The sequence below is a fragment of the Mya arenaria genome, chromosome 10 (assembly GCF_026914265.1).
Source record: "Mya arenaria isolate MELC-2E11 chromosome 10, ASM2691426v1".
NCBI lineage: Eukaryota > Metazoa > Mollusca > Bivalvia > Myida > Myidae > Mya > Mya arenaria.
Window position 1 is genome coordinate 71,531,959 of NC_069131.1, and position 20,585 is coordinate 71,552,543.

At 34.5% G+C, this 20,585-nt stretch overlaps 1 protein-coding gene across 1 annotated transcript in view; it reads left to right on the forward strand.

Annotated features, from left to right (window-relative positions):
• Positions 1 to 4,123: 4,123 nt before the first annotated feature.
• Positions 4,124 to 20,585, forward strand: part of LOC128204997 (nephrin-like) — a 42,869-nt gene continuing 26,407 nt past the window's right edge. The window contains exons 1-3 of the mRNA XM_052906393.1: positions 4,124 to 4,223; positions 7,814 to 8,161; positions 13,628 to 13,936. Of these exons, the coding sequence (XP_052762353.1) occupies positions 4,136 to 4,223; positions 7,814 to 8,161; positions 13,628 to 13,936 (745 nt within the window). The 5' untranslated portion in view covers positions 4,124 to 4,135. The remainder of the gene's footprint in view (positions 4,224 to 7,813; positions 8,162 to 13,627; positions 13,937 to 20,585) is intronic.

The following is a 20,585-nucleotide window of genomic DNA, read 5'->3' on the forward strand; positions in this document are numbered from 1 at the left end:
TTCATATATTCAAGAAAAAATTCAGTACTCTTACTTCTACACAGCGATGGTTTGTCAGGCCCTGGTCCTGGAGAGGTTTAAATTACTTTATCAAAAAGGCTATATTCATGAAATACACTAGGGATGCAAACGAATATCCGAATACTCGAATATTCGATCGAACGTTTGGTATTCGAATGACAAAATCGGTTTTCGAATATACGATGATTTTTGTAGAATAAAATAATAACCTTTTGCCTACAGGTGTGTTGTTGTGTATAAAGTTCGTTTGTCTTGTTTTACAACGATTGGCCCCTCTGATACCAGAAGCATAAATGGGATTACAGTACACTATACACGCGTCATATGTCATATAGGACCATATCATCGGGTACTATAAAGAGTCCCCGTAACGGGTACTATAAAGAGTCCCCGTAATTTTACGAAACTGGCTTTAAGACAAGTGACATCAAACAAGTTTCAATTATTTTCGGTATATTTAAATGATAATGCAAATTAAGATTTTAGGAATCGGTATCCACACCAATGTGTTGTCTTGGCTGCAAATTAAGTCGCGCGATAGTTCTCAAATCGCCGTGATGATATGAACGACATGTGTTAATTATGTGCTATAAACTTTTTTATGTTCGATATAACGTTCGTGCTTTGAAATGTTACTGTATAGTAAAATGTTAAAGGAAAAATGTCCTGTATTGTTCTGCAATAGATGAGTCAACATCCACGTTTGTTTTTGTTTTATTATGTTACTAGTTACTGACTTGGTTTGGTTTTTCCATAGTTATGGTTAATCCCAGGGTTTGAAACGCAAGTTTGAAGGAAGTGCCTCATGATAAATGTGGCTACAAGCATACCCCAGCAGTGGCTCAAAGATCAAGCCGATGCCAATCAGCCATCATGTTGTTGCTAGGCAATGCGTGTCCCGGAAGAGGAAGCCAGTTATTGGCCATGTGAATAAGGGAACAAAATAGCTATACACCATATTGGTAGCTTACTGTCTTTATTGTCTAACAATGTACAATATACTCAATGTTCAAATGATTTTCACAGAAACTGTTCATGTAGGCATACTTGTCTAACAATCCATTCTATTTTGTTTAACTATTCGATTTTACATTTGCCCTTTACTAAAACATCCTGAAAAAGTGTCAGGTAGCAACAAACTGACCAAATTGTATTAATGTGAACTGATATAATTGGTTAAGCATTTGGTATGTTTTAACTTTCCATATTCAACGTTCAATATGATTTTGGCAATCTTATTTGTCAAGTAAGTCTCTGAATTTTCCCATGCTACTTTGTTTCATACTAAATGAGTTTCGACGAAGTGTCGGAATGTGATTCGGCTTTAAACAACAATTTACTATATAATCAATGGAATCACGTACAAGAACTAGCTGATATGGTAAAAAAACAAAACAAGTGAATATGTTCAACTGGTTTAAAACTGCGCTTATGCCACTGTGCCTGAAATGTTTTTCGAACTACGTGGCTTCTGTCTCCGCAAACTGTCCCATACAAAAAGGGTTATTTGAACCGCGGATATTATTGTCGCGAATCCAAGCCTTAAAGGACGACCCCCATCTCCAGACAGTGTTTGTTACAGTCTGAGCAGCAGCTACAACACTAACTAGATACTAGTACTCTACATAAAACGAGTCGAATATGCTCCTACACTTGCTCAAGGTCAAGGCTAGTAAGTATTTTTGGTCAACGACATGCACAATCCGAGTGGAAACACCAGAATCATCGGACTACTGCAATACATTCGGATACCACATCACCATATATCAACGAGGGGTAGGATGGCTATGTACAACGCTACCGTTCAACTCATCTGCGTCGGAACCAGTGAGAGAGTGTTTTCTTAGTGTTTTGGTTGTCGGAAGATGAATAAAAAAGTCACGTGTCCACAAATCCGTTTTGCTCGACTGATTGTCAGGTAAGTTTCTTATCGATATATATATTTTTTTTACGCGAGATGTCGTAAAAGTGAAATAGCGCAAAAAATGCATTGTTTAGTCTGTCGATCGGTGTATTGGTCCCCATTCATGTTTGCATGGTTTTACTTTTTTCAAATCTATGCCTTTCGATGGTTTAGTTATGTCTTTATTTGGTATATGAATATTTTGTTGCTATGCGATTTGTATAAAAATGCAATTTTGAAGAAACTCAAATTTGCCAAACCAACGGTGGCTTGCGTTTTCCTAATGCAAACTAGCTTAAATGGCAAAACGCACGTAGGCATCTCATAATGAGGATTAAACGTATTTGCCAATTAAACTATAATTGTTTTTCTATTACTAATATCAATTAATATTGAGGTAAAAAATAATCATTTAAATTATTAATATTATCATAATACTTACGGTCGTACGCATAAGGGAAAGTATAACACTGTACAGTATTAATTTGCTAGATTGGCCACCATTTTAGGATTTTAAGAGGTTTGTATTTGTACAAGGCATATCTTATTGATAGCAAAGGCCTTTACCGATGATATTCTTCTAGCAAACTACTCATTGTGTAATGTATTTGCGAAGTTAACAAAGTGGTGCTAAATTAACGAATGTCATTGTCTATTTCAGTGGTGTCATTTGTATGCCGTGTTTGTGGGAATGCATTGAAAACGGCATGGGGCTGAAATTGCATGAGCAATGACAAGACGGCCAAGGATAAAAATATAACGTATTATTATTACGTTATATGATTACAGATGTGATTTTATCAGTAATTAATGTGTTTATGTGATTATATATTGCATTTAGTCATTTTACCTGTGATCTTTTGACGTTAACCATTTTCTGTATGTATGTGATGATCGCTTTAAATGTATGATTAATGTGTTATTTTTTTGTGATTTTAGATACAGTTTTGTTATACAAATATGTGTCATACCTTGAAGAGTTTTTATTCGAAGAACAGAGTGTCTGTTGTTCTTGTGTCTTTCTTGTTGAAGTTATTCATCAGTATTTTTGTATATAACATTGGTTTAAATGTTTTTAATTATTGAATGTAACATACAAAGTATGCAATGTCATATATACAGTATCAAAGTATAGGTTTGGACTGAAAGACGATAAACAACTTATGAAAGTCATTTCCCACTGAAAGCCATTTCCTAATTTCCTACATTGAGAATATAAACCATATATAACACGGATGTTATAATTTACTTTTTAATTTCATATTTTAAATTCTGTCGCAATTTTGACATTAGTTTATGGTGACAAAGTTAATACTTGTTTAGCAGGATTCACTGTTGAATAAATGAAAAAGTGTGATATATCTTTGTTTTAATTTACGGAAAATCACATCGAAGAATGAAAAATTAAAGATATAGAAGTTATGTTGGAAAAGAAATGAGCGTACATGCAATCGCATCATAATGCATTATCTGTTTTTCTTCTTATACTGCTACTGATGATAATTTACATGATCCTCGGTATAGGTTAGTTTAAGCATATATTATATAGTGTGGACGCATTAAGATACCAGTGTGTAAGTGGTAGGAGTTGCGCATCGCTGACGAATACCTGAACTCTAGTTCACAATTCAGCGATGCATTAATATAGACTCGTATAAATTATGCATAGTTATGAATCAAACTTCTTTGGCCGACATATTGAATAATAAAAACTGTTTAAAACGTTCGTACAACATTAATTTTCTCGCTGACATATATACAATGGTTCATTCAGCTTTAAATCGAATAAGTTCCATTTATTTAATTTAAACGTATAATTCCATGTGATTGGTAACACTCATCTTCGAAAGTTTAAACGTTTTTGTAGAAAACTCAAGTGCACGTTTCTTAAGAACTTTTATTTCTCTTAACGCCACACATTTGGGAAAAAGTAAGTATGCACGAGATAATTAGTCACGAAATATTCGGACGAATATTAATCAAATTAATAATAATCATATTATAAGTATACTATTTAAAAAAAACAAGGCGGAATTGCATTATGTGAGATGGTTAAACTACAAATATAATTTGGTTACATTGTCGCTACCCTATTAAATAACTGATCATTGAGCAACATTTACATGCGTTTCAACTGAATGCTCCGCATACCACTGTGAGAATACTGTACGACTTCCTCATTTGAATGTTAACGTTGAAACGAGGTGTGCCATGGTTTATGGTTTTAGTATAAATATTGGATCAGTTATGGAAGGATTATTGCTTACATACATTTTGATTTTCGCTTTTTCCTCAGGAGGTACGTTGAGTACGTTGAATATTTGTACGATTATTAAAATTTTGCATCCGTGATCCGCCTGCCCTGTGTGCAGTTTCGAATCAAATTTCCAAAGTGCAGTTTAAGGCGTTGTACAATGCAGTTTAGCGGTTTATGTTGTCGTTTTTACGATGTATTATTAAAATGATGTAACCGTATAATTACATGTTCACGATACAAGTTGTATTTAAAATGCATAAACTGATTATTCATTTAGTTGAATCTGTATTGATTTAACCAGTGTTAAATAAAATAAGTACACCAATTTCAATGAATTCATAATATTGGAAATGTCCAATTTGTCAACCTTTAACCATATATAGATATTAGTTATATACATGTATTTTCATTATTTCCATCACGGTTGTACTTCAAAAATTTCTGTTACAAACCATAGTTCATACTTTAGTATGCCATTTATAAGAACAAAAATTATTATTGGTCAAGCCTTTAGCCACATACAACCTGAAATTCTATGCTCCGTGCCTCGAAACTACTCGATTGATCCCGTACTCGCTGATTCGCAAGCCAGTCGGTTATAAATATGATTTGATTTAACCAATAAAGGATTGATCACGCGCTTCTTGGAAATTTGCTTGCTTTCCATAAAAAGTCGATCGATACTGATATTTACATTTTAAATAAATATTCATACCGTAAGCAGTATCTTCTGCAATTGAGTATTTGTTCCTAAAGAAATGTAACCTACTGTTCAATTTCAATTGGAATATTTTTTTTAAGTATTCACATGCCTCCATATCTTTTCGATGGTCTAAAATGTAGGTTAGTTTTATAGACCTTAAATGTCGTATATATTATATAGTCAATTGCCCAATTTGTATGGAAGATAACACTGATTGCTAGTGCTTCACAAGCCCCAACATACATGGGGAGAAAGCTCAACTTGTATACTAAACATTGAATTACGTTAAAAAAGATCAAAATTGGTTGAACGTAACCACTGTGGGTAAAATGACCATATCCGGTATATGAGGACAGTCAATGCGTTGAAAATGTAAACAATAAAAGTAGATCAAGTAAATGCAGCAAGTTCAGCCTGTTGCTGAAATCAATCAAAGCGCGAAGCGCTGAAAGACTATCTGCGGGCAAATATGTGAGAGTTGCAAATTTTATTTGAACTATGGGAATGGGTGAAGGGCACATATATAAAAGTGAAAATGTGCCGAGGGCCAAGAACGCTTGTGTCCACACTGGGCGAGGAAAGAAACATATCTGTTTCTTTTATATGGCGTCTTGTGTCATTTTGTTTATGTAAATGTCACTTCAATCGTCGTAATACCCCTTCCGCATGTATTTAATGTTACAATGCACGCCCCTTTCAATCGTTTCTAAAGGGTTTTCGTTGCTTTGATTAAATATCATACGATTGGAAAATATCATTTCCTTTTATGAACATACATGTTTTGTTTAAGGAAAATCATTTTTTTACAAACAACTTCAGCAATAATTCCATTCAAAATGCACAGCGTATCACTTCAGTCGACGTATCCCCATGTATTTAAAGTTACAATGCATACCCCTTTCAATCGCTTCTAAAGGTTTTTCGGTGCTTTGATTAGATATCATACGTAAGGCAAGTTTTATGAACATACACGTTTTTAATTGTTTAAGGAAAATGATTTTGTAATTACGAGCAATTTTAGAAATAATTCCTATCAAAATGCAGAGCTTATGAGATGGGTCGTTTTCCCGCGGTGAGGACAAACATGTGGTCAGTTAATAGTTAATGTAGAAACTATATTTAGAAAATCTGTCAATTTATGATGTTGAAACTAATTTTAGATTATCGAAAATTGTCTGTTTTAAGAATGGGAATACGATTGTGCTTTTTCAAGTTTTATTGATAAATAAATGTCATTTATGTGTTACGTAAATATCTGTGTAGAAATAATACTAGTGCTGTTATGAAGGCTTCGCACACTTTAGATGTTTTACAGGTTAAATCCGAACTACTTTGCTTCATCAAACGTATGAATGACTCAATGTCGTATCAGGGCATGTGTGTGAGAATAAATTGAAAGCCTTATGTCCAAAACAATGGCAAGAATACACCGGAACGAAGCTACTACGCAAAAAAATGAAAACATCAGTATTTTGTAATTGTATAGCAGGCAAATCATAGTATTTGTAGCATGAGCAACGCGAAACCTGAGATACAACTATTTTGACTTTCAGACAATCATTTTTGTTTCTTATCTCATAAAACAGTAATATCAAAAATAAAGCATTACAAATACGCGTGCTTCAGGGTCACACCAGGTTATAATAACAAACCATGCAGGCGATGGGACACTTGCGGTCGGTATTACATCTTGGGCTAAACTCAGAGTGGATATCAGTATGTAAACTGCCTATCAGAGCCTCCATTATTTTGACCTATTAATCTTGTAAATATAACGATCTAAAAATAGTTATGTCCTGCTAAAAATAAAACGCCGGGATACAGAAATACAGCGCGGAAATAGCCGAACAAGCAAGAACTCATACTCGGAACGCAATACAACTAATCTGATTTTGTCATAATTCTGCTAAACATAGAGCGCATTGGGACAAAAAAATGGGTTAAAACGACATGAATAGAAGTAGTTCTTTGGAATTTGCGGTCTTAAGACTACCTGCGCGCAATCGCAGATGGTCTGAAAACCATTCAACTACAAAACCGATAAATATAGGAGGAAGGCAATGGTCCCAGAGGGTATAACCATGCTTTGATTCAAGGTCATGTGTAAATTAAAAGAAATAAGGTACGTAACAATGAGTAGGCACTTTCGCATTGTTGTGATATGCCCTATATCATAAGAATATGTATGGTTGTCATAGCCTGCATTCGCTGGAAAATATCTTATGTTGGTGTAAGATGAATCTTATAACATATATTCGAGTAAATATGTATAAGAAATAGTAATGATAGCGTGTATGCCATACCGTCCAAATTCCAAATATACACGGCTTTCCAGTTTCAACAAAACACACTCTCATCAGATCGTTATACGTTGCAGGCAGAACATATTTGATTTGGTAATGCAACAATACATATACCTTTCCCGTATGCGTTGAAAATTTCAATAAATATTTGTGCGCTTATTGACATCTTTCCGAAGTATTGTAAGCAGGAAGTATTGGTCTTTATTTATCGAAACGTCCCACTTCTTTCAAATACAATTATATAACAATTAAATGTTTTGATGAAAAACAACATGTATTTTTATTAAATAATAAAATAAAAAAGGGTGTGGTCTAATGTCAACACGATCAAAACATAATTAAGTTTGTTAGAACGCCTTTTATTATCTGATGTTTTCTTCAACAGCACATTTTGAATTTGAGCGGTTGCTGTTCGAGTTAAATGATATACTTACGTTCAGCAGAAAAAAATAATTAGGCCAGATTTGCGCCGTGTTATTACTTCGCGTCCTTTTATGTTCTGTAGAACGCTAACTGGTAATTATGCTTTTGTTGACAAATAATTATGTTCAACTCTAGACCAGGAATCACGTTTAGGGTTTCAGAGATTTCTCTGACGTATCAAGACGTATATCTATCATTTACAGGCCACTGTTGGGAATGTCCCAATAACACACGGGTATTTACAGATGTCGGTCAGCGGCCGGTCTTGCCATTTACAACTGAGGTACTTCACACCAAGGTCAGCGAAAATGATGCGTTTGTCGTTGCCACATATAACGGAATTTCTTTATTAAAAATCTACTACGTGGACGGCGATATGCTTGTTGACATTCATTATACCAGTGGGTTGTCTATAGTGTCCAGTGCAAACCTGGAGAACGGCTTACTTGACATTGAGTTGGATACAGTTCAAACAGATGTCTCGGGAACATACATACTGACGCATAATTTTGGCTTTAGAGTTATACAGTGTGTAACCCTGTATCTGTTAGGTAAGGGTTTTCGTAAATGTTTAGAGGTAGTTTTAGGTCCACAGTAATCACTTGACGTAGTAAGAGACTTAAATCTTAAATATAAAAGACAGGAATGCGCACTCGATTGCCCAAATCTGTTCAATAAAGGTCAAAATCTACGTTGGTCATCAAAATTAAATACCATGCATGCGCAGCCGCGTCGGTATAGGTACATATGATTACTACAGGGTCATCCAAGAGGCCAGGTGCTCGAGTCGTACGTTAATAATGATATTAGAAAACTACCTTCAGAAGGTTGCAGCGTCAGTGCCATGAAAACTTTGAAAGTAAAACCTTTGATGAACTCAATAAGGGTGCTGAAGTTAATTACAAGCGGGTTTCTAAAGCTTCTTTAAAAGACTACGGGATCAAATTTCGATATTTGCAACGGTATTATTTCAATAGCAAAACCTGTAACGATGAAAATGAAGTCACTGTTTTCAAAATACATTTCAATACATTTCTGGAAAAGGTTTTAAATCAAGGTTTCCCGATCCTCTCTCGCTCTGATATGGAAGAGTCTATAATTGAAATAAAACTTAAGAAATTGATAAGAGAAAACTGCATAAAGTATTAGCGTTATCCCCAGAGTTGATTTTAGCAAATACAATTTCACAATAATGAAAGTACGTCAGACACGGACCCTAGAAAGATTGACGAACTTTCATTATTGTGAAATTGTATTTGCTAAAATCAACTCTGGGGATAACGCTAATACTTTATGCAGTTTTCTCTTATCAATTTCTTAAGTTTTATTTCAATTATAGACTCTTCCATATCAGAGCGAGAGAGGATCGGGAAACTTGATTTAAAACCTTTTCCATAACTCGTAACCATAGGATTGTCGGAATTATTATCTTGGAATATAATCCAGCAGATAATACCGGATTGACTCTGTATCGAGGCAAGACTCGTTACATGGCAACGCAATTTTCTATCCGGAACGGAAACACATGACATATAGTATTTAAATACAGATATATCGTTAATATGGACAGTGTTAGCATCATTCTTAAGGATCTCAATTCGGGTGGTAACAACATCCATACGACACTATTTCTTTGACGAGTAAATTGCTATATATAATAATGACAAGAACAACGTACATAAGCTTTTTAAATGAGTTAATATTATTCATATATAAATATATGTCTGTTGGTACAATGTATGTGTTTTATGAATGCGAATCAAACATGGTATTCAAAGAAAGGTGAGGATGAGCACGAAGAACATTTTCTCAGCAAAAACAAAAATGAAGGCTCATTCGCGTCATCGATAGTAATACAGATTGACCCACGAAAACTTCCTCAGTTCTGCATAAAATACTCGTCAAAAGTAAAAAAAAAAAACATCCTACGAACATTCGCATTCGACCATGTTGTTTAAATGGCCGCGTTTCGTCGGAACTACAAAATACGATTTGTTCATATTCGTAAAACATAGTACCGTTTTATGTTTGCAATTCTATTGTACTGTGACATTCAATTATTGTTTGTGTATTAGCAATCTGTTTATTTTTCTGAGATATAAAACATTTTTTGTTATTTTGCTCAATTAAGTAAATTGTAAATGCTGACTTGTTTCGCTGGAGTATCTTTCCTTGACCCTGCGGTCTCGACTGATACGTGTTTACACAGCGAACTCGTCGTGATACAGGTCTTGAGAATGATATGATATCATATCATTCTCTATGTATCCATATACTTTATTACCAAATGTCATAATATAATAACTAAACCACAACATATAATGATGTACTGACATAACATAAATCTAACTACACAATATATAAAGCACTTGGTACATAATGTAATTAAATACAAACATAATTATAAAGTTTTGGGATTACGATACAGTATACTTTAAAGGTGGTTAGATGTACACTTTAAGACACTTAAAAGGCATACCTTACTTTCCTACATTATTATATCATAAAATAACAAAGAAAATCTCAATAATTACTCAATAATATATACAAATTTCTTTGTTATTTTATGATAAACAAAATAAATCAAAAGCTTTCAGTTAATGTACACTTTATTTACGTACAAATGTAAATTTCTTCTTTAATTACCGTGACAGGTACATATAATGAATATTGCAAGATAGAAGGAAGTATTTAACTACATTTTGTCATCATATACTATATAAACTACTTTTAAAACATCAGTTAAAGAATGAAATACGGTAATAAAAAATATATCTGAAAAACCGTTTTATAACAAAATAAACACGCTTTTCGCGGTAACTGCTCTTAAGGTCACCCCTAATGGGCACCATTTCAAACTATGATCAACATAAAAATATCTTAATGTGTACCGTTTCCTGGATTCAAAGACAAATTTTAAAAGAAATTTACCGTCAAATAACAATTTTATTAAAATTTGAATTACCCTACCCACATTTCAGAATTGTCGATAAAAACGGTATTACCCGAGAGACAAGAACAATCCTTTATTTCATTCATAATAATTTGGTATCAGAGTAACAAGAAATATATTTGCTTTCAGAATTAATACATTATTGATCACATCACCAACAAATATAATCATACTGTACTGAAATAGCCATATGGTATTTCAATTTTAACATTCTGTTTTGACCGCGTAAAATTGGAACATCGACGTTTAAAAGCAAAAATAATAAGTTCTAGAAATACTCATGACCTGTTCTTCATTAATAATTATCTTTAATCTTTTGGGAACATTATGCCAAAAAATCAAAATGTGATGCCGTCTCATTTCAAAAAGATAAAGTTTGTAATTCCCAACCACCTTTTTCAGCCATGCCTGCAAGTTATAAAATCTTCACAGAAGCTAATATTTATGTGTAAAAATGTATTTAATTACTTTTTAATGAAAATACAATATTAACTTTTGTAAACAAATGTTAGCTAATGAAAACAAAGAAGAAAAACATATTTGTGCTTCTGGGTGGATTCGAACCACTACCTTGAAACCCTCAAAAGATTTGTAGTCCTGTGCTTAGCTAAAGCATTAGAATTAAGTTTAAATTGAGTTTCAAGTGAAGGTTTCCATTAGAGGTGTGCTACCTTAAATGAAAGTAGTGGTTTCTGTTTTTAAATAATATTTTATTAGATGAAAACGTTAGGTTTATTGAGGAAAAGGCGAAAACTTTTACCTTCTTAGTACATACATGCTTATTTTAAAGTGTTGGTTTTTTTTTATTTCACAATCTCTTATTGATACGGACATCTATGTTTGAGATGGAGTCGGTTTAAAAAAATGTATCATATTATGTATATAATTATACATCATGAATTATTTTACAATCTCTTATTAAAAGTGCCACATATGGATAAGAACAGTTCATACTTGTTTGTGACAATAAAATCAACATCATTACGATATTATAACATTTTAGCATGAACAATCAACATATATCAGGCTTTTGGAACAAGATGTCTCATAAACATTCTACAACATCCATTGGAGTCAATAACATGTAAATTGGACATAATAGATGGTGATGTGGGAGGTTTTTCACATTACACTCTACAATGGACACTGAACCACTCAAGAGCAGTTTATGAGAGTGGTGGCCTTATTTTGTAGGTTTCGAATGCTATTTATAGACATATAACCTGAAACGGTGGATGATTCTATGCTTTGGTTAAAAATCAAATCTCACTTAGTGGGTTGGAACGATGATTTATATGTATGTTTTTGTTACGATGTACCTACAAATAGTAGCCGTGAAGGAATTACACAAACTAATGCATTTGATAATACTGTTTATGACATAATTGATTGAGAAAATCTAAATTATATGATCTTAGGGAATTTAAATAGCAGGGTGGAAAACCTAAATGACTTTGTATATAAATTAGTTTTACAAAACATCAATATAATGCTGGATGATAATATAGAAGACGACGTTTTAGCTGGAAATACCTAAGACTCAATCATAAACGTAAACGGTAGATTTTAGGATTGATTCTTAGTTTTTGTGCGTTCATGCAGTATGAACGCTCGGCCGCGATTTTGCATATGCATATTGGAAATATGCAAAATTGCGGCCGAGCGTTCATACTGCATGAATGCACAAGAAATAAGAATCAATACTTATATTTACATTTTCCCTTCTTATTTGGCAATTTCTTTCGACCTTATGGTGTTTGAGAATAAGCCTTTAATTACAACAAAGGGAAACAAAACGTGAGGAGCGAATGTAAATGGTAAGAGCACTTGTCGCCCTTGGTGTCTTTCTTTTTACCCTCCGCATAATAAATAGCCCATAAGTAATTTTCAGAAAGAAATAAAGATTCAAAAATGTTTTTAATCGTTTGATAGTTTCTGTTAAATATGTGGAGGTAATAATGATTTATGTTGTAATATGTTCATTTTAATTATGAGAACTTTCGATACATTTTAACACATGTTTTACATATGCATGACCCATGTGAGAGGGCATAAAAAATGTGTTCATGGTGATTTAATGGATAACTTCCAGTTCGGGGTAATTATAGCGTCCTAATTACTTTGTTGGTGTCTTTTAACTTTCGCAAAGATATTGAAGTGTTGTGTCGTGCTAGTCTTCTCGAATATAATATATCAATATTTGTTCGAACTCACGAAAATACATGACACTTGGGCAGTCTCCAATTATTTAATGTATTTAAATGTAGACGAAGATATCGCCTAAATATATCGTAGAAAGATAATCATTGTCTGAATCAATCCGATAATGTATCATACATTTGTCCTAGAAAGAAACCGGTTTATGCAAAATGAACTCAATTTTTATCGTTAAGAAAATCAAGTACGGATGTAAATATTACTCAAATGTTCGCAAACACAATAAATGAGTTTGTGATGTGTCCCTTGCTAGACCGATATTTAGAACAACTGAGGTCCGTTCAATAGATTCATTCCTATAAATCCTTTCTACATATCGTACAGAGAATATAAAACAATTTGACTGCTAACCTGCATGTACTTCTTGTCAACATGTGAGCAGTATGAATCGAATATGAATTGAAGAGAAACAAACAAACGAAACTCGTTGAGAATATACGCAAATGCGAGTGCATTGTTTACTACTGTCCAGCGAGAGCAGTGTTTCATTTTATAATATCAGTATAGATGAGTGTGGACCTACTTTCCATTCCCTTATTTAAACGTAGAATTGGCTGTATGATTGTATATTCTTACAATTTATCGAAGGTAATATATTCGTATTGTATCAAATTATCGACTAACATGATTCATACTGGTCTTGAGAAATTGTGGATACGGTCATGACGGCAATGGTGTGAATCCTTATCAGTCTTTAATTATCGTGACAAATCGGAATAAAGCACAACTGTTCAAAATTGTTATTCCTATGTTCTCGGCGTCGAAACTCGAACTTTTCATCTATTCACTAAGTAGAAAAACTATAACGAACAAAGGGTAACCACAATATGTGTCTTATTTCAAACAGGCAGGCCCACGACGCCGACAGTCACTTCTTCAGGCAATCTCTACGAGGGCACGTCACTAAACCTGTACTGCAGGAGCACATCTACAACCACACCATCAAACCACTCATTGTCCATGAGATACAGCTGGACAAGAGATGGGTCAAGAATCACAGCCGACAATAAGTATTCCTTTGACTCAAACCGGCAGGCAACACTAACCGTATCCAAAATTTCAAGGACAGAGGATAACAATCGTGTAATGGGATGTATTGCAACAGAGACAGACGGAAAGACATCAGACGCGACGTTCTTCAGAATCAACGTTCAATGTATGTATTTATGAATGTTTTGTAAACCATACTGAACCTCTGGTCGTACTCAATGAAGTTAATTGTTTTCATTTGTATAATGTATTATCCTTTCTGTATATGTTAATGATCCAATTTGTATTACACACTCTTACAACCTTACAAGACGGTTAAAAAATTCACTTTCATGTTTTATTATAGACGGACTTAAAGCAATGGTTTTCGACCTGTCAGAGCCATAACCATGATGAAACACTCTCATCCTAGTAAATATAATGAATCATATTGAATGAATATATCATTAGTCACTTGCAGACAACTCGGAATTTAATGGGACTGTTTAAACATGCGAGGAAATTCGTTGAAAATATGTTTCATAGCATATGCATCTGTGAGTATACTATTTTCATTTAAAGGGCATTGGAGACACATTCAACACGTTAATCAAACTTATTCTTATTTCTAACGAAAGTCCTGTGAAACACTTATTTTAATACTAGAATGTATGACATCTCGGCAAAGACATCGTCTCCGCCCTGGCAATAAGTTTTTGCGCGATCAATCTTATACTACAGATTTCATATTGTCTTGGTCCGAGAACATTTAATTACAATTACAATTGAAGTGTGAAAATATGTTTATTGGACATAATATATACAAATGTATGGTGAAAACACTCCTTTTATAAATAAAATCTGTGTATAAATTCACCGTTCACTCATCAAACAGCATGCACCACAATAATGTCACGGATACCTTAAGGTGGAACGCGACTATGATTTTTTTTTCGAGTTACTGTCTGAAAATTGGTATACGTATAGAAGAGCATATGCCCAATTAGGGACTGTTTTTACTTTTTCAATATTCGGAACGGTTTTGAAACTATGAATCCTCAAAATATACCACTGACGTCAATTTTAAGACGTCTCTCATATTTTTGCGTTCCAGCTACAATAACCGATATTTTCATCAATTCTTCGTTTACCGCTAAGAAATTTAAACCTCAAGTAGGTCTTGTGAAAACGTTCACGCTCATATATTTTTCTTTCTCTTGTTTTACGTTATTTATTTAAAATTCGTCTTTAACGTCATTTTGCGCGGGAAAAACGGCGTCGTGTTTTGCTGAAAAAAGTGCGCCTTTCTTTAATTCTTGAAAAAACTGCTCGTTTAATTTTTGATTTTTTTAAATACATGTATTCAATGTTTTATTACAAATCGCCTGATATCAAGAAAAGGGTACCTCACCGACTTCGTTTTTGCGCAGTATCAAATAATCTAACCCCTATACCTGTTTTTTTTCATTACGTTTTGTTATAAAACGTTTAGCATGACGTAAATCGAACTTTTATTTACGCTAATAAGAGTTTAGTTTTGAATAAACCACTGATCAATAACATATAACAGTTGTTGTTAATTTTAGTTAAATTCATAATTCAACATTGTTTTCTTCTGTTGAATTCCGAATAGTTAACATTTTTAAATAATTAAAGCACTGATTGTAAATGAACTATAGTTAAAGTGACATGCTTATCCAAAATCCATGCATAAACATGTATAACAAGATCAATTTTGTCTAATAAAACTTTAAATTCTTACTCAATTATGGATTTATGGAAAATATTAATTATTGGTTACAAGATTTTAACCGCGTGTTTAATAACAGAATGCGCAAAAACATTAAATTATTGGTGAATGCTAAAATATTTACTGTGGTCTACTCTAATCTCATAATGTAAAAATACCATGTTTATGCTCATTTCTTTCAAATCAACTCGGTATTTCTCATAAGAACCTTTGTTTTCGACAAGATTTCTGCATCCAAGCGTCAGATCACATACGACCTTACTATCATGAAAGCCAAATAGACTTATTTTATTTGCATGTAGAATGTAAGCTTTTCATTTATACTTATATATAGCTATATCCTACCTATATAAATATTTTGACAACAATATGCTATAATTTTAAACTGTACTATTATTGTATATACTATTATTTATGTTCTATGTCTATCAATGTTTGGATATATTATGAATATGTCAAGCCATGGGGAAATTAAGATATTGTGTTTAGTTGAGATAGGAGAGTAAGCGTGCATTTTTAAATAGTTACTATAAGCTCATTTTGTTAAGGGTTGTTATAGCTTACATACAAACACACGCAAAAAACGTACAATAAAGTCATGTACGCAAGCACGCGTAAAAACGCACCCCACACACCATCTCACACTCAAGCTCGCGTGCACACGCATGCATATATGCGCACGCGCTCGCGCTCTCGCACACGCACACGCACACACACACACACACACACACGCACACGATCATACGCACGCCCATACACACGCACATACACGCACGCGCACACACACGCTCTCACACACATGTACGCTCTCACACGCAGGCATGTATGTACACACGCCCGCACGCACGCACGCACACACGCGTGTACAATACGCACGGCAGGGACATTGAGTGCGGGATAAGGTAGCTATGTTGGCTTCTGTATCATGGGCATTGAATGCATCGCCAAAAGTTATCTCATGAATTTGCTTTTACGCACGATTGACTGCGTGGTAAAGTCAGGAAAACAAAATAACTCGTTATGGGGCATTGATTAACAAAATTAAACATTTCACTGCACTAAAAACATTAACTTTAAGATCATCATTTGAGCCATTTGGAACATATATTTTATCATAGTGTGCGTGTGCGTGTGTGTGTGCGTGTTCGTGTGTATGGGCGTGCCTGCATGTACGAGTATGTGGGCGTATACGTGCGTTCATGTGAGTGCATTTGTGTTAACTATAACAACCCTTAATAAGATGAGATAATAGAAACAATTCAATGTGATCATTTACAATCAGTGCAAACACAAGTATTAAACACAAATACGATTTACCACAACTAATACTATTGTTTTAATATGCCTTTAAGAATAAATACATATCGAAAACAATGGTTCTTATGAAGAATACCGAGTTTAATTTGAAAGAAATATGAGACCATAGTAAATCCTTTAGCATTCACCAAAAAAATGAATCATTTTTGCGCTTTACTATTAAATAAACAGTTACAATCTTGTAATCAGTTAATAATATTGTGTATGAGTTTATTATTTAGGAAGAAGTAAGGGTTTATCAGTCAAAATAAATGTTTGTTATACATGTGGAATATTGATTTGAATAAGAGTTTCACTTTAAAATTTCTGTGTGTTTTAAATTAACGCCGATTGACCCCGTTATATATTGACCTCATGAGTCATTTTCTTTCTGTTCAAAGAATGACCGATCATTTTTTAACGTCAAGAACTGACCATCCCCCACACCCCTCCCCAAACCGTTGCGTGTTCAGAGTTATATTCACTACCGAACTTAGTCAATAATATGGTTACCAATATTAGTGAAATTTATTAATTGTATATGTTTTATTCAACGATAACCGATTGACTACATCAAACTTAGATTCAAAACACTGAACTCTGTAGTCGCATATTTTATAGATCTGTATACTATTACATTTTCTCCGATAGTGACATACAGAAGAAAACTTGGATGATTTTAAAGGGAGGGGGGGGGGGGGGGCTGCACCCCCTCTACTGCCGGGATCCGTTTGTGCTCATTACAATAAAGATTTCTGTCGATTAACATTTTTTGGTTTGTTAGTTATATTTTGTGTATGAAATGAGTGTCACACACTGGATTTACTATGCTTTTGCTTAATTTAGAGCCTTATAACTGCAGATTTCTACTGATACTTTTTTACCTAATTAAAGAAATTGGTAACTAATAAAGTAGTAGAACCGTTTATAGTTGTGTTATTACTGTAGATGTATATATATATAAAAGCACTAATCAGCATAGTCACAGCTCATAGCATGGTGACTGGAACGATAATTGATGTGTATTATCAAAATATTATGATTCAGCAAATGAGATTGCTTAATAATTAAGAAAGCCTCTCATTAAAATAGCCGCCAGATTTAAGTCCTTGATGTATAAATGATGTATAAAGCTGGCTATTCAGCGCCCGTTTTGTGTGGAATTAGATATTTTGCACAACAACAATAACAAATATACCTAACATAAAACTGATCAGACACTCTAAGATTTCTAATCTTTCCATTTAATAAACAAAAACAATTCGATTAACGTCATGCTAAACGTTTAAATACACTACGTATTAAAAAAGAAACAGGTATAGGGGTTAGATTATTTGATACTGCGCAAAAGCGAAGTCGGTGAGGTACCCTTTTCTTGATATCAGGCGAATTGTAATAAAACATTGAATACATGTATTTAAAAAAATCAAAAATTAAACGAGCAGTTTTTTCAAGATTTAAAAAAGGCGCACTTTTTTCAGCGAAATACGACGCCGTTTTTCCCGCGAAAAATGACGTTATAGACGAATTTAGAAACAACAACGTTCAACAAGAGAAAGAAAAATATATGAGCGTGAACGTTTTCACAAGACGTACTTGACGTTGAAATTTCATAGCTGTATACGAAGAATTGATGAAAATATCGGTTATTGTAGCTGGAACGCAAAAATATGAGAGACGTCTCAAAATTGACGTCAGTGGCATATTTTGAACACTCGTAGATTCAAAAATGTTCCGAATATTGAAAAAGTAAAAACAGTCCCTAACTGGGCATATGCTCTTCTATACGTATACCAATTTTCAGACAGTAACTCGAAAAGAAAATCATAGTCGCGTTCCACCTTAAGTAAATACCACTTGCAGACAATCCTGACAACATTCTTTCAAGCATGGTAAATTCCCTTAAGTCTTCTCCAACAAACAGATGGCACTGAGACCATTCATTTTTTTTAAAAAAAACAGAGATGCTTCAGAACAATAGCGTCATAGGTACACTTCCTTGAGGTATCCGACAGACAGACAAGTCTGTCATATCCTTGAGCCATTTGGCAATACTGTTAAATGTAGATGCCTGGTATCCTCGAGCCATTTGGCAATACTGTTAAATGTAGATGCCTGGTATCCTTGAGCCATTTGGCAATACTGTTAAATGTAGATGCCTGGTATCCTCGAGCCATTTGGCAATACTGTTAAATGTAGATGCCTGGTATCCTCGAGCCATTTGGCAATACTGTTAAATGTAGATGCCTGGTATCCTTGAGCCATTTGGCAATACTGTTAAATGTAGATGCCTGGTATCCTCGAGCCATTTGGCAATACTGTTAAATGTAGATGCTTGGTATCCTCGAGCCATTTGGCAATACTTGTAGATGCCTGGTATCCTTGAGCCATTTGGCAATACTGTTAAATGTAGATGCCTGGTATCCTCGAGCCATTTGACAATACTGTTAAATGTAGATGTCTGGTATCCTTTAGCCATTTGGCAATACTGTTAAATGTAGATGCCTGGTATCCTCGAGCCATTTGGCAATACTGTTAAATGTAGATGCCTGGTATCCTTGAGCCATTTGGCAATACTGTTAAATGTAGATGCCTGGTATCCTCGAGCCATTTGGCAATACTGTTAAATGTAGATGCCTGGTATCCTCGAGCCATTTGGCAATACTGTTAAATGTAGATGCCTGGTATCCTCGAGCCATTTGGCAATACTGTTAAATGTAGATGCCTGGTATCCTCGAGCCATTTGGCAATACTGTTAAATGTAGATGCCTGGTATCCTCGAGCCATTTGGCAATACTGTTAAATGTAGATGCCTGGTATCCTCGAGCCATTTGGCAATACTGTTAAATGTAGATGCCTGGTATCCTCGAGCCATTTGGCAATACTGTTAAATGTAGATGCCTGGTATCCTTGAGCCATTTGGCAATACTGTTAAATGTAGATGCCTGGTATCCTCGAGCCATTTGGCAATACTGTTAAATATAGATGCCTGGTATCCTTGAGCCATTTGGCAATACTGTTAAATGTAGATGCCTGGTATCCTCGAGCCATTTGGCAATACTGTTAAATGTAGATGCCTGGTATCCTTTAGCCATTTGGCAATACTGTTAAATGTAGATGCCTGGTATCCTTGAGCCATTCGGCAATACTGTTAAATGTAGATGCCTGGTATCCTCGAGTCATTTGGCAATACTGTTAAATGTAGATGCTTGGTATCCTCGAGCCATTTGGCAATACTTGTAGATGCCTGGTATCCTTGAGCCATTTGGCAATACTGTTAAATGTAGATGCCTGGTATCCTCGAGCCATTTGACAATACTGTTAAATGTAGATGTCTGGTATCCTCGAGCCATTTGGCAATACTGTTAAATGTAGATGCCTGGTATCCTCGAGCCATTTGGCAATACTGTTAAATGTAGATGCCTGGTATCCTCGAGCCATTTGGCAATACTGTTAAATGTAGATGCCTGGTATCCTCGAGCCATTTGGCAATACTGTTAAATGTAGATGCCTGGTATCCTCGAGCCATTTGGCAATACTGTTAAATGTAGATGCCTGGTATCCTCGAGCCATTTGGCAATACTGTTAAATGTAGATGCCTGGTATCCTCGAGCCATTTGGCAATACTGTTAAATGTAGATGCCTGGTATCCTCGAGCCATTTGGCAATACTGTTAAATGTAGATGCCTGGTATCCTCGAGCCATTTGGCAATACTGTTAAATGTAGATGCCTGGTATCCTCGAGCCATTTGGCAATACTGTTAAATGTAGATGCCTGGTATCCTCGAGC